Source organism: Chiloscyllium plagiosum, unplaced genomic scaffold (assembly GCF_037043375.1).
Source record: "Chiloscyllium plagiosum isolate Xiang-an unplaced genomic scaffold, Cpla_swu_hap1 HiC_scaffold_11, whole genome shotgun sequence".
Lineage (NCBI taxonomy): Eukaryota > Metazoa > Chordata > Chondrichthyes > Orectolobiformes > Hemiscylliidae > Chiloscyllium > Chiloscyllium plagiosum.
This window is the reverse complement of record NW_028270149.1, coordinates 62,872,263-62,889,376: the sequence shown is the minus strand read 5'-3', so window position 1 is coordinate 62,889,376 and position 17,114 is coordinate 62,872,263. Positions and strand designations below refer to the sequence as shown.

General features: G+C 41.7%; 1 protein-coding gene across 1 annotated transcript in view; it reads right to left on the bottom strand.

The window, feature by feature from the left end:
- The window catches only part of pcdh11 (protocadherin 11), a 760,567-nt gene extending 744,514 nt beyond the window's left edge, over nt 1-16,053 (bottom strand). Inside the window, exons 1-2 of the mRNA XM_087992145.1 lie at nt 15,782-16,053; nt 12,081-15,288 (exon numbers count right to left, since the gene is read on the bottom strand). Of these exons, the coding sequence (XP_087848271.1) occupies nt 12,081-15,104 (3,024 nt within the window). The 5' untranslated portion in view covers nt 15,105-15,288; nt 15,782-16,053. The remainder of the gene's footprint in view (nt 1-12,080; nt 15,289-15,781) is intronic.
- Nucleotides 16,054-17,114: the final 1,061 nt, after the last annotated feature.

The window sequence follows — 17,114 nt, the reverse complement described above, 5'->3', positions numbered from 1 at the left end:
CTCACCATCCAAATCTGCACCTGACAAAGGTTATTTGACAACTACAGAAGAACTTTAAGCAACGACATAACTACATCTCCTCATCATGAGTGAGGATTTATTAATTCCTGTTCCTGGATATGGCTTCAGAGGTACTAGTCACTTTAGAAAACGACCATAGGACAAACTCTACTGAGATAGATCCTAGTCAGTCAATATCTCCTTTCAACAAAAGACACTAGCTAACAGCCTCATTGTTAAATCTACTCAATCTGCCTCTAGCTCGTGATCTCTTAGGCCGATTGTTATTGCCATCTTAGTTGTAACCACACTCAGCAGTAACTCAGCCATAAAATCAAGAATTTTGAATTTGTCCATCTCCACTCTTCATTCCCCTGAAATCTGGGGATTGCCATCAAAGGATGTTCTCTTTAAATGTGCTATGGTTTTACATTGACTCTGATTCTACTTCACATAGGTTTACAAATGCCTTGGCTTCAAGGAACAGCCAGATATTCAGAGCTCACATCACAGACATTTATTATTGCACATAAACACATTGTGAGCTGTCCATTAATTTGCATAGTTTATCCTTTATTGATATATCTCTCGTCTATTTAACCTTATTTTCCTCCTTCAAGAAACTTCTAGAAACTATCTCTGTCTCCACTCTATTTGTCTTCTGTCATGATAGCTCTTACATGAACCAGTGTCATACTTTGTTTTAAAATGTTCCTGGCGAGTCCGTTGGGTTGTTTAATTACATTAACAATAACTTATTGTAATTAATAGCTTAATGTGTGCATTACTGTTAAAAGTCAAAAAAATTACAAGTTAACTAGATTACTTAACTGCATATAAAGAATTGGCACTTTTCATTATATTAAATGTCAAACAGAAAGACAGTGATTAGAATCTTTCCACCTTTGAAAATTCAGCTCCTCACCCTCATCGAGCTCCACTCACCTATTCGTCCAACGAATTGGGCAGGAGGGATCCTGGGAAAGTTCCAGCCCAGTTAATAAGAGGACCTGCAACTTTGGAAGCCAGGAGAGCTTGGGCAAGGTGATGGAATTACAAATGCACATCAACACTAAGATGTTCCCCACTCCGAAGTGAGCATCAAATTCACAAGCAATGAGAGGAAACCAAATTTCTTTAGTGGATTTGTTTGGGACACAGACTTGGTCTTTCCCATATGTGGGGCTGACACCTCAGAACAAGTTGCTAAATCTGAAACTCACCAACACAAAGGAGATCCCAGAAGATCAGGTCCCCACTCCCCCACTGCTCCGTGTCCCTCAAGATGCTCTTAAACAGTAATTGTGGCCAATTGTTATTCCCTTCCCAAATCTTCCTACGGAATAGAAACAATGTGCAAAATTACAGGGAAAAGGTAGGAGAGTGGCATTAAGTCATTATGCTCAACTGGAGAGTTGTTGCAGACGTAATGGGCCAAACAGCCTCTATTGTCACCATAGGAAGACTGTAATTCTGGTTAGGTCACACATATGACATTCACCCACCTCCGGTCAGGTCCCCCAGAGGTGGGGACACAGCAGTCCACCCACTCACCCGACCCCTTCAAAGGCGAGCTTGCTTCTGGTTGATCCATCTCATCAAGATTTCACCCAATGTCTCACAATCTGGTCTGAAACCTGAGCAGAATTCAGTTTCCTTCACAACTGCAACCTCAACAATTTGTCCAATTCAGAAATGTTTGGTTAATACATAATTAATAAATATCTATTAGGATAACATCAATACTGATGGTCAGCCAGGTTCTGGCCTTCAGGCCGGTACAGAGGATATGGCAGGGAGTCAGCCATCTGTTCCGAGAAAAGTATTGGTTGGAATTTATTGCTGTAAGTGAACTGATGGGAAGAATCACATTACATAGGAAGCAGCTAATGGATTTAGCTGATTAATTTAACAAATGTAAAAGGTACATGGGAACATAAACCCAAACTAATCACTTAATTTTGAAGGACATTCTAAGGAATACTACTGGCTTCATAGAAAACATACTGCTTTAAGCACAACAATGGTTCAAAGGTCAGAATGCAAGCTTCATTGGGAATCTGACATTCAAGTCTAATTGCCTGTTTTAGATTGTACTGCACATTAGGAAGCACTGCAGCACATATGGTCAACTCTAAAGAAACAAATGTCATTGCATGTTGCATGTGGTGATATCTTTGAAGAAAAAAAAAATAGGCAATGAACTCAGGGGCTATCATGCAGTGTGTCTAAATCCATATTGGCATGAATACTAACCCTGGAGCAGCATATTTTCATGCTGGTTTGAGATTGGCACCTGCAATTTCCAGACTTTAGGCTGCCAAGTTTGTGCTGCAGTTCATTCCATTGCCAGATTCATATAAAAGGAATTAGCAAGCCGAGTTTTACACATTGCCCCTAGCAAAAACTTATCCAGCTTGTCAGTTTTCTCGTCACGAGCATTAGCCTAAATTGCATGCACATCCCAAAGTCATATTAGTCTACAAATCATTGCTGCTAACTTAAGTAGGCAAACATGCAAAGCATTCATTAGTCATCTAATTGCCCCCTATTTTAATGGGAGTGTTAACCTACTTAACATAACAGACCATCTGCATTAAAATAGATGATAGAGAAATGTCATACAAATGTGTAATGTCTTCATCCATTTTATCTATAATTTGTAAGATTATGTGGAAGACAAATGATACCTACTATATGCCTCAGAATGGTAAAATTCCAAGATGCTTAATATTACTTTGCCTTGTAGCAAATGGCTACTGATTCCACAACCTTATTTCATCTAATACTCCGAGTGCAGCAACTGCTCTCAGTTGCCAAGTTGATAAAGATGATATGTGATTAAGCCATACAATATATTGGTGAAAGAACAAGTTTAGCAACACCACCTAGAGAAATTGTGCTCTTTGGAAGGATCCAGGTTAAACTTTGGGCCTAAGTAGAGTTTGCTAATGTCGATTGAATTGGCAGTTGCATGTGCAATTAGATAGTAGGCTTGAAAGGGGGAATTCTCCCTATCCAGTAATGTTGTTGGAAAATAAATTGGGTTTAAAATAGGATTTAGTTAACCGTCATATACCTGATGGTTAATACCTTGCTGGTTCTGCTCAGAGGAGACAAATCAGATGCAACGCTCAGGGTGATTAGTCTCCAAGGACACAAAGTACCAACAGGAGTCAGGATATGAAAGGAAATTGACAAATAAAACCCCTGAAAATGTTATCCAAGTATTGCCTAAATTCATGGAACTACATGTTAAATTTTCATTATGAGTACAACTCAATCTGCAAGACAGCTTCTAGACCATTCTTTAATTGGAGAATTATTTCTGCTAATGAGTGTTGCTTCTTAACCACACCATTTATAGCTGCTTCTACAATGTGCTTAGCTCCCAATGTAGAGTTGTGTGATACAGTTGGCAATTCTGGAGAAAACTTACTGAGTTCATAAATGGTGACAGCTGGGAGGACCGATTTTATTTTAAACAGATCTTGTTAGAAGCTAGACTTTAGTGAACCTGACAAAAAATACCGGGGTTGTTGCTGGCTGTACTAAAGAGAAAAATGTCATATGTAATGATGTATCTGTGGAGAGTATCTTATTTCACTGGATTCTGCTCATTATTTCATACTATTTTGTACTGACCAAGTGATGCAATGTTAGAGGCACCATTTCACAGCTGAGTTTTTAACAAGGCCTAGTCTGGACATAAAGGCTCGCAAGCCACTATTCAAAGAACAGTGGAGATGTTTTCCCTAGTGTCCACACATATCTTTAACCATCAATTGACATTACTCAGCACAGGTATCCTGACTTTTTATTTTATTTCTGAATTTGGCCACTTGCTTTGTTTAATAAAAACAGAAAGTGCTGGAGAAACTTGGCAGGGCTGGCAGCATCTGTGTTGAGAAAAGAGTTAGTGTTTCAATTCTGATGAAGGGACACTAAATTCAAAACGTTAACTCTTCTTCTATCTACAAACACTGACAGATCTGCTGAGTTTCTCCAGTAGTTTCTGTCTTTGTTTCAGATTTCCAACATCCAGATTTTTTCTTTGTGTCTACATTACAACAAGAATTTCACTTCAGAATTATTTTGTTGGGTTTAAGGCCTTTTAAGATGATCCAAGATCCTGAGAAGTGTATAGTTAAAATAGAAGCATTAACCTCCCTTGATTACCAACTCTAAACTTGAATCTTCATGTTTGCCTTGTCACTGCACTGGAAGTAGAAAGCAAAGTTATTCATTGTTGCTGTTTTTTCTCATTTCCAAATGTTTGGCCATGAACTTCCATTGGATTGTTCCATGCTGATAGGAGAATTATGACAGCATTTTACCATTACCTTTTGCAGGATGGTTTTACTAGAAAATGCTCCGACTCTAAGGATGTGCCATCAGGCATACTGGACGAGTTTACAAGATGATAAATCAACCTGTTTGTTATGAACCCACCATTCTGGAGCAAAGGTCTTGTTGTGGGACTTGGACTCAGAGCTTGTAGCCCAGGTGTAGATTAGAACAGTACTGCAGCAATACAAGACTTCCTTACTTGAGACAGTCATTGACAAAGTAATGAATGGCTAGATATTTACGAATAGACACAAATAAATGAATTTTGTCCTTTAGATAGAATCGACTAACTCTCTAATTTGGCATTGCAATTTATTATGCTGTTTTCCATTATTAATGTTATTCATTTCATTTCTCCATGGGAGTTTACTACTTGCTCCCTGGTTTTTGAACAGCAACAGAGAGACCTCTGTAATAGGTGAATTAAAAAGAGCTTGCTAAATTACAAATATCATCAGGCATTACAACTCATTTACAAAAGGTCTTCAATCAGTATCAAAGCTCATATTAATGCACTATGGTGAAATCCTAAAACAGGAATCAAGTTCTTTTGAAATGAATTAATCAAAATTCGAACTCCAATACCCATTTTATTTTCAGCCCCAGCAATTGCTGAATCAAGTAACAGGAAAAGACTTACATTGATGTAGGACCTTATTGCTTCTTTAGGATGTTTCAAAGCCCTTCAGGAACAATAAATAACTTATAAAGAGCTGCCATTGTTTTTTTTTAATGTAAGAACGTTCAACAGAAACCAGACAATTTAATCAGTCCCTCAGATCAAATGGTCTGTCACTAGTTTCGGAGGGAAAAAAGCCTTTGTAGAAAATTGGCAGGAAAAATTCAAGTCAAAGTCATACAATATGGAATCAGACCCTTCGGCCCAGTTTCCTAATATGAACTAGTCCCATTTCCTGTGTTGGCTATATCTCTTTATATCTTTCCTATCCATGTACCTGTCCAAATGCTTTCTTAATGTTCTAATTGTACTCGCATCCACTACTTCAGCTGGCAGCTTGTTCCATTTACGTACCAGCCTGTGTGTGAAAAAGTTACTCCTCAAGCCCCTTTTAAATTTTTTCCCCTCTCACCTATGCCCTCTAGTATTGGACTCCCCTACTTTGAGGAAAATACCTTCGCTATGCACCTTAACTGTGCTCTTCATGATTTTATCAACCTCTATAAGGTCACGCCTCAGCCGCTTATGTTTCAGGGGAAAATGTCCCAGCCTTTTCAACCTTTCTGTGTAACTCAAACCCTCCAGTCTTGGTAACATCTTTGTAAATCTTTTTTGCACTCTTTCCAAGTTAATAACATCCTTCCAACAGATCAGAACTGTACGCATTATTCCAAATGTGGCCTTACCAACGTGTACAATCGTAACGTGACTTCCAACTCCTGTAGTTAATGTTCTGACCAATGAAGGCAAGTGTGCCAAATGCCTTCTTTACGACCCTGACTATCTGTGACACCACTTTCCAGGAACTGTGTATCTGCACCCCTAGTTCTCTGTTCGACAACACTCCCCAAGGCCCGATCTTTACAACACTTTTGAACAACTGAATATTTGCAGCTTATTTGTCAAACATAGTTCTAGGAAATCTAATGGGGAGGAAAAAGACAGAACTGTAACTGTGGTTTATTTTAAAAATGTTTCGCCTAAGTTCACACTCAGCAGGATTAAGTACAGCCTGATAGTTATCGACTACTGTTCTGAGGGAGTGAGTAAAAACCATTAATCACTGCAAAAACTTTTTTCTTACGAAAAATTACCAAACCAACCTATGGATTGAAATGCCATCATCTTGCACAAGTGATAGACAGCATGTAGGGATTTTTTTTTCTTTTCTTATTGTTAACCCCCACACTATCGGTAGTGTAGGGATTTATATCTACTTCAATTTAATTTTGATTGGAATTCCCCATAAAGAAGGAAAATGTTCAATTAATGGTGAAATCCTACTTCTTTTGCATAATCTATTATGTTCATCTATCTTACCAGGTCAATAACACACTTTTTGCTTTATTTAGAAGATTTCTATATCAGTTTTTCATAGTTTTACAGTTAGAGAGGCAGCTAATCTCTGTAGTTGTGCTGGTTTCCATCAGTGAGCTGACACACAAAAATCAGTTCCTACAATTAATTCTCTCTTCTAGCTCCCCAAGCTTAAGGGCAGAATCATGAACCCACATTTTAGGAAGTAATGCTATTCGCTGCTGAGACTTGGGCTCTCGTCCATTTCTTTTTTACGGAGATTCTGAACTTACTAATGGGAGTGGTCTAATTTAAAATACCTTAGAGTTGGGTTCCAATCATAAATCCGCATCATGACTAAGAGCAACTCTTTCTATCTCTTTGACATCAACTAACTTCACCTGACTCCTCACTTGCTGTTGAATTGGTCTTTCTTATCTTCAAATTTGACCATTCAGACTGTTGGCCAACCTCCAATAGCTTACCCTCTGTAAACCTGACGTTATTGAAAACTTTATTGTTCATTTCTTTACTCAGACCAAATCCCATTTGCCCATCATCCCAAGGCACACAGCCCTATACTGTACCCTGGTTAGGCAATGCATCAATCTGACAATAATCATCTTTGTTTTCAAATCCTTCAAATCATCTTCCACCTGGACTTTATCTCCACCAGTCCTCGAAATAGCTGTGCTCCTCCAATTTTGTCTTCTCGAATATATTTCCGTTTTTAATTATTTCTCCATTGACAAACGTGCCTGTAGCTGCCAATACCCTAAGTTCGGGGCACTTCTCATCCCCTATCCTCCCTTAAGCCAATATATAAAACCTGCCTCATTTCCAAATTAATTTCTTAATGCTGCTTAACATTAAAGACCTTTTCTGAGTGACTTTCAACATTAATTAAATAGGTGTCATACAAGCACCAATTGTTGTTGTAGAATAACTGGATTAGAAACTGGACAGATGTTCTCTTGAAAATGGTCAGCTCAGAACAAATCTCAGCAAGGAGAATGTCATGTTCAGTTCCTGGATTACACTGAGATAGCTGGTTGTACAATTGTTTTACATTTCCCCGAGCTTAAGAGGGGAAAAATAATAGGCCAGGATTCTTGATCAATAACCAGAGGCTCCCATGCTGTAAAGTGATTTGTGTCATTCTCAAATACAATGGAGATCTGGCATTTTGCCCCTTACAGCTGGAACAATAATCTCTTATCTAGAATTGTCCGTTTGTACAGACTTCATGGGTGAAGTAATAAAGGCTGTTGAATGGTGTTTCAATAAAGGTATGAATCGGGAGGCATTGATTCATCACACATAGGCAAATGAAGAGTAAAAATTCAAGTCAGTGCACCTTGAGTGTTCTTCCCATGTATGCAACCTCTGGCTCTTTCTGGAATCTTCTTATGCATTTATCAAAGTGAAAAGCTTTAACAATCACTCAGTGAGTTCGTCAAGTGCCTAAAATGGGTCCTGTGCTCAGTTAGTAAATCTCAGTTTCCCAGGGGAACAAAAATCATCCTAGGTCTATGATCGTCAGCGAAATGCAGCTACTCCTGGAGAGAGTTATAATCGGACAGAAATAGCAGTAAGCACTGATGTGATACGCAACATTTGAATACTTATTTGACACACACTGTCAAGGTTTGTACATAAACAGTAGTCATTTAAGGAAAGTTTTGGATATTAACTAATACTCATGAAATCCTGTTCCCAAGGAAGTCATGGTTTTCAGGAGGAAAAGAAAAAAAACTGCCATGGAGAAGAATAGAAAATGAACTATTTTAAAAGAAACTAAAACATAACATTCCCATCATAAACCTGAGACTCAAAACACCAAAAATTCTGCTCATGTGTTAGTGTAATGCAAAAGAAGTTTAATGAAGAAATGAGTTTTGCACAAGACATCAAACGCGTGTAAAATATACAAAATGAGGTACACAGGCCAGACCAAAAATACAGAAAATGTATAAATACCTAAATGAATTTTAGTTTAAATGAAATAAATGGTACGTCTACCACTAAAGTTTAAATGGAGCTGTTTTACACCACATTGCACTTATTCTTATCAGTGAATTTAACTATTGCTTTTAATAGATACAACTGCAAATTACTTCAATGAAGTTGTAAGAATAATAAAATCAACATACACAAGTGCGTAAAATAAACGTTGCACATTTCACATCACATTGCAAGTGTGCAGTCAAGCCTTATTATTACAAACTCAGAGACCAGTGAAGAAGTCTGGTTATGTCATATTTTCGCCATTGTCGAGGTTGATAATGCATGGATCTTCCACCATTACTAATTTTATTTTAATGCAAATTTATAAAATAATATTTTTATTGTGTTCTCTACAGCTGAAAACTGGATCATACTCAGTTTTGTGTTTCATGTATAATTGCTGGCCTGAAGAACCTCGCCAAAGTGGCTATTCTCTTGTGCGGTGACAAGATACTTAACAGCAAGAGGGTACCAGAGATCGTTTCCTTCCACTGAAGCGCACAACCGTACACTTCCTCAGAGAAGTCAATGGATATTAATCAAACCAATCCAATTGTGTTGTTCTCTGTCCAGATGCAGTAAGATCAATTGTAGCACCTTCTGTGTAACCGCATTTCAAGAACACGCATAGAGATCAGAGGCTGCAAATGAGACCTAGGATCTTCCAAGCATGTATAAATTGCCAATAGAGCATTAGTGGGAACTGTCTAATGTAGGCAGAGTGAGTTTGTAACAATAAGGTTCCACTGCAATCAATTCATTGGCATGACAACATTTTGCAATATCAAGAACATCAGCCCATACTGAACAGCTTCTTTCAGAATAAACAACCACTGCCTCATATATTTAGGTTTAATAACAGAATTGGTTCCCTCTTCTGGTTGTTTGAATGGCAATTTGAGATGCACCAAATGGAAATCAATCATTCTGTTCCACCGACACTACTTCAATATTGATACTTAAAAGACAGATTGGACTTATTGTATAATCTTATCACAAAAACCATAACATTTCTGTGAATGAAAGCAAAAAGTAAATGACCTGAGCAAATGCTTGCCAGCTCTGAAGGAACAATTCCAGAGAAATTCTTGGTGAAACCTTTCCTCACTATTTGATTTATGACATGTTGTGCTTATTTGATTAACTATTACAGATGAAGCATCTGCAGCACTATAGATCTATGGAAAACCACATAAAGAAGTAATCCATAGAGTCTGCAAATGGCATTCAGGACTTAAAGGTGGGATGATTAAGTAAGAATTGTAAAACAAATTTGTGCTCTTAACTATCATCTTTCAAACTGTTGTGATGAATAAAGAAAAAATTACTTGAGGCGCAGTGAATGTCCAGTACTGTGTTAGCTGTGTATACATTAAGACTTAAAACTGGCTAACAACAAATGGATCTTATAAAGCACCACCGACAATGACACAACCACAGTTACCAAGATTGAGAAGGGCCACAGGTCTATCATTGTTAAATCACACTGTTTAATCTTTAATTACAGACTAGTCTGTTCTAACTGTGTTAAGTACGAGGTATAGTTCAACATATGTGTTAAAACAAACATAGTTTTGTAAAGGTGAAACAAGAAATATTTTCATAGGCTACATTAAATATACGTGTGGTATTCTTTATATTAAAGTGCACACAGGTATTAAATGTTTTCAATACTAATACCAAGATTAGGCATCAATTTAAGGAAAACAGCAAATATGTGGAAAATTTCCAATACCTCCCCACCATTCCACCTCCCTTAACAATTTATTTGCCACAACTCTCTGAAAGATTACCAACAGGGAAGTTTCTATGTAAATGTAGAAAGCTATATCACAAAATAAAATATTTTTGTGAAATTATTTTGGTTTAGATAGCCATGGGCAGTTTTAGTGGACATACCAATTCAGACGTACATTCTGTGAAATCAGTTTACAGCCTTGCTTACTGTTCAGCCAATCCTCGGGAAAACCACAATCTAATCTTTCAAGAAGGTAGAACTACTGACTCCTAGTGGTTTAATAAATCGAGGGTCTGAAATCCCAACAACTTTGCAAAACAACTTTGAAAGGGGAGGGGAGGCAAACTCTACAGTTTAACATTTGCATGGATTGAATAGAGCCACAGATCGAAACTTTGATCCAAATTAAATGTTTATTTGCACCAGGAAACAAATATATTAATAGTTGAATAGGCTCCAAATCAGTGATATGTAATTCCTGGAACTAAATCCTCTTGCAAATTGGAATGAAGGTGCCCAGAGAACTAACCTAATCTTACTGTTTATTTTCCTACATACATTTTTTGTGACTGATACCAAGATATACTGACCTAAATGCTAGACAAAAACAAAAGCTACTCACAGGGAAAATACTTGAGACAAACAGTACATGCAATTGTTCTCCAAGCAGTTGAATAATTAATTGAGTCGCAAAGCCGGTAGCTGTTTGGCTCCAACTACGGTTCCGTTTGCCTACCAGAGTTAAACAGGTCTCAAAGGAACCCAGTAGAGTAAAGAATAATGGAGATTCAGAGAGCTACATTAAACAGACATTACAATGTTCAATAGTACACACTGTTCTGCCACCCATTTCATTTGAAACATTTGCATATCATTTGGAGCACTTTTGTTGCGATTAAGATTTGCAAGCACATCCTCCCCCAATGCATCTGTCAATCAACATGCTTTTGAAAGCACCTATGTTACTGTTACCCTTTCCCTCAGTATGTCTTAACACTTTTTGGTGCAGGTCCATTTTCTTTGATTTTAATCTTACCTGCCCTTCCCCCATTTGACTGGAACATTTGTATTTACCCTTGGCCTCCTATTTTTCACAAATAGTTGATGGTGTGAAAAGCAATAAGAGACAGCACAAGAAAAATGACAATGTATTTTTCAGTTGCAACCCAGGGGCTAGCTCTGTAGACCCAAACATCAATTTCTCAACACACAAAAGGTACATAATTTGCCTGTTGCCTAAGTAATTCAACGTGCATGTTCAACAGATTAAAAATAGACAATTAATTTAAGCAGCCCAGCTCCAGCATGCAAGGTGATAGAGAAGTCAGATTCAGTGTATCAAAATGGGGATAATCATGCTGTTGCAATTCCAACATTCCAAGGTTTGAGTATGAGAATTACACTTATTCTATTAAACCGAATTGAGAAGCACCTCTTTTTCCTGCTCCCCTGGAGATCTCCACATTAGAAATTATAGAACATTCTTTACAAAAGCATGTTTATTTAACAGAAAGGCAATGGTTGAGTCACAGCAGTTTAATACAAGTTTTTTTTTAAATATATTACTGTCTTTGTTCTTCAGTATAATGGGGTACTGTTTTGCTGTGTAATGTGTGGTCTGTTCCTCCCTTCCTTACTGCTGGTGCCAACGTCTCTGAACAGAAACCAAAGATCGATTTTGTACAGCCTCACATTGCACCTGCACTACGCATCTCAGGATTCCTGTGCCTGCTACTCCACAGTATACTCGCAGTGCCCTTCTCTTCACAACTGCTGCAGCTTTCTGTACACCCAGGAAGTACTACAGTGCCACCTAGAGACCATATTGTCGAAACAACAACTCAGCAAATCACCACCAGCTAAATGCCACTTCATTCTAATTTCTCTCTCCAACATTGATGAATCACAAGCTGTTTACATTTCAATGCCTCAGCCATGCATGACCATTCAAGGCTTTTAATCTTCAAGACAAGATCTCTCTGTGAGGGCCAGTTAGAATCTCTGCATTACCTGTCTGGTGTGGATTGGCCCTGCAGTCTTGAAGCCTCCCTGACAACTGCATTCTGATACGCTGTAGGGGTCAGAACTGCTCGAAGAACACTTGGATAGAGAGTCGCAGCCCACAACAAATGTGTTATCCAGCGGTAATTCTTGGATGACATGATGCTTCTTCACCGGCACTGGAGTCTCTGGCTTGATTTGAAAGGAGGGCTGTGGGGAGGCTGACTTGTAGTGTTTTCCTAGATCCGGGCTATCAGGTTTAAAAGTGGTGGGTGTTGTGCCCCAGTTGTACTTGCCCATAGTCTGATCCTCCAATTCCACCGGAAGGTCCAAGGTGCCATTGATGTGCTCGTGAGCAGGGTCATCTGGTTTGGACTCCTCAATTGTAACAAAATTCAGAAGAAGGTTCTTTGGTGACCTCTTCTTCTTTCGTTTCTTCTTCTTAATTTGTCGGTTTTCCTGATTAGGAGAAACCCATTCCCCGCTCTGTTTTCCCTTCTGCACAGTTTTATGCCTTGGCGTGTGACGGCAACGCACCAAAGCAGTCACAAAAATAACAAGAATGACAGTCATAGTCCCAGCAATGATGGCAATAACAATCTTAATATAATCATTAGTCTGTGGGGTCATCTGGCTATCTCCAACATTCTTATCCAATGGCGTCTCCATGCTCTTCCGTACCAGATCTTGCACATAGGTAAAATTATTGATGGTTTCATTGAGAAACAAGTGTACAAGTGCTATGGCATGCAAGGATTCTGGCTGACCCAAGTCAATGACCTTCACCACGAGCCTGTATAAGCCATGGTCTGCTGTGGTCACCTTCTCTTGCAAAGTGATATTGCCAGTCACTGGGTCAATGGCAAACAGTCCTCTGGAATTCCCACTGACTATACTGTAGCGCAGTTCAGCATTCATCCCTGTGTCATTGTCAATTGCAAAAACTTTACCCACCACAGAGCCAGGGCTGGCAGAGGTCGATACCAGTTCATACGAAAAGTTAGATGGAGGATATACAAACACTGGGCTGTTATCATTTACATCAACAACATTTATAGTCACCCTAGCCACAGACGACCGTTGAGGCCTTCCTCCATCCACAGCCATGATTTGAAATGTATAGGAACTTTGCTGCTCCCTGTCAAATGTAATATTGGGCTTGATGACCCCACTGTTGGGGTCAATTATAAAGTAGCCTTTATCATTCAAGATGGAAAGGCTAACAGCTGCATTACCTCCTGCATCTGCATCCGTAACAGTAATAAGTCCCACTGTCCCATACATGGGCAGATTTTCAGGCACGTAGAAATTGTATTCACTGTGTGTGAAGGAAGGGCTGTTGTCATTTTGATCTAACACAGTCACAACCACAGTAGCATTGCTCTGAATAGAAGGCTTGCCTCCATCCCTGGCCAGTACTGTAAAAACGTAACGGTCTTGTTTCTCTCGATCTAATCTCCTCATAGCTGACAGAATGCCAGTTCTCCGATCTACACTGAAGATGGACGGGGCATTGGGACCCAGGAGGTAAGTGATCTCTGCATTTTTCCCACTGTCCGCGTCAGTGGCACTGATTTTTGTTAGCTGTGTACCAGGGGTGTTATTTTCAGGGATTGACAGGCCAATTACGGGCTGATTAAAAACAGGAGCGTTATCATTCTCGTCCTTCAGTTTAATCACCACAGTGGCTGATTGATTTAACGGTGGTTTACCTGCATCAGAAGCCACTATCTTAATAGTATATTCTTTCGTAGTCTCATAGTCCAGCAAGGCAGCAGTTTCTAATAAGAACTGGCTTTCAAACACAGGCTTCAAACGGTATGGGACATCGTGGTCAGTGAAGCAGGTGACCTTCCCATTTAAATCGGCGTCTTCGTCCGTGACCGTGATCAGTGCGATTTTGGTGTTGAGTGGTGCATTTTCCGACAACAAGACAGTACCATTGACAGGGTTAATGATGTACCTGGTGTCGATGGTGGGCACATTATCGTTGACGTCGGTGATGTTAATGGTGACCACGGCCCTGGAGGGTGTCGAGCTACCGTCGCTGGCCAAGACGGTCAACTTGTGCACGGGGAACTCCTCCCGGTCCAGCGGCTGCCTGACGGTGATCAGGCCGGTGGACGGGTTGACAGCGAACAGGCGGCGGGCCAGCGCCGAGACCTGGTTGCTGAAGGAGAAGCTGACGACGGCGTTGGAGCCCAGGTCGGCGTCGGTGGCGTGCAGTTGGACGACCGAGGTGCCCACCGGCGCGTCCTCGGGGATGTGGACGTCGGTCTCGCCCTCCTTGAAGACGGGCCGGTTGTCGTTGACGTCGGTGACGGTGATCTGGAGGATGGCGGTGCTGGAGCGGGGCGGCTGCCCACCGTCCTCCACCTTGATCTTCATCACGTAGGTGTCCTTCTGCTCGCGGTCCAGGCTCTGCTGGACGATGAGCTGCGGCCACTTGTCGCCCTCGGGGGTCTCGATGATGTCCAGCCCGAAGACGCTCTGGCCCTTGAGCAGCTCGTAGTGCTGGATGCCATTGATGCCAGCGTCGGGGTCCAGGGCGGAGGGCACCGAGTAGCGGGAGTTGACGGCGGTGTTCTCCGGGATGGAGATGTTGATGACCGCCGAGGGGAAGAGAGGCGCGTTGTCGTTGACGTCCTCGATGAGGAAGCGCATCTTGACCAGCTGGAAGACCTCGTTGGGCAGCACGGCCACCTCGACCTCGTAGAAGCAGCGGCTGCTGTCGCTGAAGGTGTTGGCGCACAGTCTCTCGCGGTCGATGCGGTGGGCGGTGGTGTAGAGCTCACCGCTGCTCCCCTCCACCCGCAGCAGCGGGGCATCCCCGGTCTTGGAGACTAGCTTGAAGGTGAGGGGCAGACCGGCCGCCGCTGCCGCGGTCAGGTTCAGGTCCCGCACCAGGTTCGCCACCAGCACGTTGTCGGGCAGCTCCTCCCGCAGGCTGTAATCCCTCTCCTGACCCGAAGCCGGCGGGGAGACCACCAGCAGCATCAGCACCATCAGCAGCAACAGCATCAGCGCGTCCATCTCTCCCCCTTCGATCCTCCTCCGGAGAATATCTTTCAACAGAATACACGCACCACACTGCAGCTCCTGCGATCTGAACAAATCAAACAAAATGCAAAAAAAAAGGGTGAGGATGGCTGGGAGGTGGAGAGGGAAGGGTGGAAATATAAAACAAAAACAAAACCAACACGCAAAGCGGCAACTTCTGCAAAATAAAATACAAGGGGGTTTGGGGGGGGGGGGGGGAAGAAGAAGAACTTCATTAAAAAACTTGAAACTGATGTCTGCAATCATTACAAATGCAATTCGTGTTAGAGCTAACAGCGAGAGAACGGGATAAGAATCAACATTTGCAGGAGAGAGACGGGGGGGGGGGTGGGGGGGCGAGGGGTTGGTGGCGGGAGATTAACATTTGCAGCAACGTCCAGTATTTTTTTGGAGGGGGGGGAGAGATGACAGAAATATTTCAAACACTTTTAACAGCGATGGAGAGCGGACTGAGCTCTGCAAATGCAATATGCATACACGGCTGCAATGATTGCGAGGCAATTCATTGGCAATTAAATACAAGATTCCGCACACTTCTTTTTTAAACGCGAAAAAAATAGCGACCATGAAGACCAAGCAACGCCTCTCTCCCCAGCCTCCAACCCCTAATTTTGTTTTGTTTTTAAACATATGTTTTTTCCACCCCCCACCTCTTTTCACCTTCGCTTTTCTCCCTCTCTTGCGAAACGCTGGTGGGTTTTTTTTTTAAATATAAAGATACAGAGGTGCTGAAGTCAGTCGGTGAGTGGGTCGGCGGTGCGGACAGCTCTGTGCCCTGCAGAGTGCTGAAACATGCTCCTCGGTCTAAGTTGGCAGGAGGTCGCTGAGCTCCCTCCAGCTCTCGGCTCTCTTCCTGAGTTGGAGCTCGCACGAACTCAAAGTCAGCCCCGGCTTTTTGCAGCTCCCGTCCCCAGCTCCGCCGCAACTTGATAGCAGCGCAGCGCCTGAGCGACGCGTTCCGCAGCCACTCAGCGGGCTCCCCCCCACAGTCTCTGCCTTCCCCCTGCACCTCCCACCGCCGGCTCCACTCACCAATCCATACTGCCCGCAGGCGGGTCTCCCACATGCCCACTCATCCCAGCCACCCCCACCCCGCAACCCACACAAAAAAAAAATAACCCATTGGCTCACTGACGTGAAAGGAGGGGGGAGGAAGGAGGAGCCTGCCCCTTGAAGAGCAGACCCAAGAAAGATTGGTCTCAGAAGAAAGCCGGGGATGGAAAATTGAGGAGCATGTTGGAAATACCTAAGCCGATCCCCGTTTATACATAAATGTCAAAGAGATGAAGTGCAAATGCGTCTCCTTCCGTTTTTTTTTGTTGTCAATCTTGATTCAGATTTTACAGCTCACTCAAATGCACACATCTCCCCCCCAGACCTCCACTCCCTCTACCTATTTCACAGACCCTGGTTCTGTCTGCATTGCTGTAAGCACTCCCGCCCAGTCAGTACTTCACTAGAGATGATCTGCTATACAATTCCACTCATCAGTTCCTTCTGCTTTTTTGTGTGTGTGTGCTCCCTGCGCCGAGATTTTCTTTTACTCCCTCTTGATGCATGGAATGATTTGTCGCTTTTGTTTCACAGCTGAGAGCAACGAGATTATGCCCCCAAACGTAAATTTATCTGTCCTCTGCGCGGATACTAACTGAATAAGCTTTATGATTTCCAGCACTTTTTATTTCTCTCCCTAGAATTTCACTTCGTGTGTCTTTTTAACCTGGGTTGTACAAGGCTCGGAATAACGTTTCATCAGTATCTTGGTGTGATGCAAGCAGGGGAAGAACAAACTGCCCAAAATATTTATGTAGTGTTTTTTCACTATCTAATGTTGTTCCGTAACAATTCACTGCCAGCTCAGGACTTGTTGAAGCGCAGCTACCATTGTAAGGCACAGCAACGCATCAAAGAATGGAATAAATGACCAGATAATCTTGTTTCGGTTATATTAATTTTGAAGCATGTATTTCGGTCAGAACAATA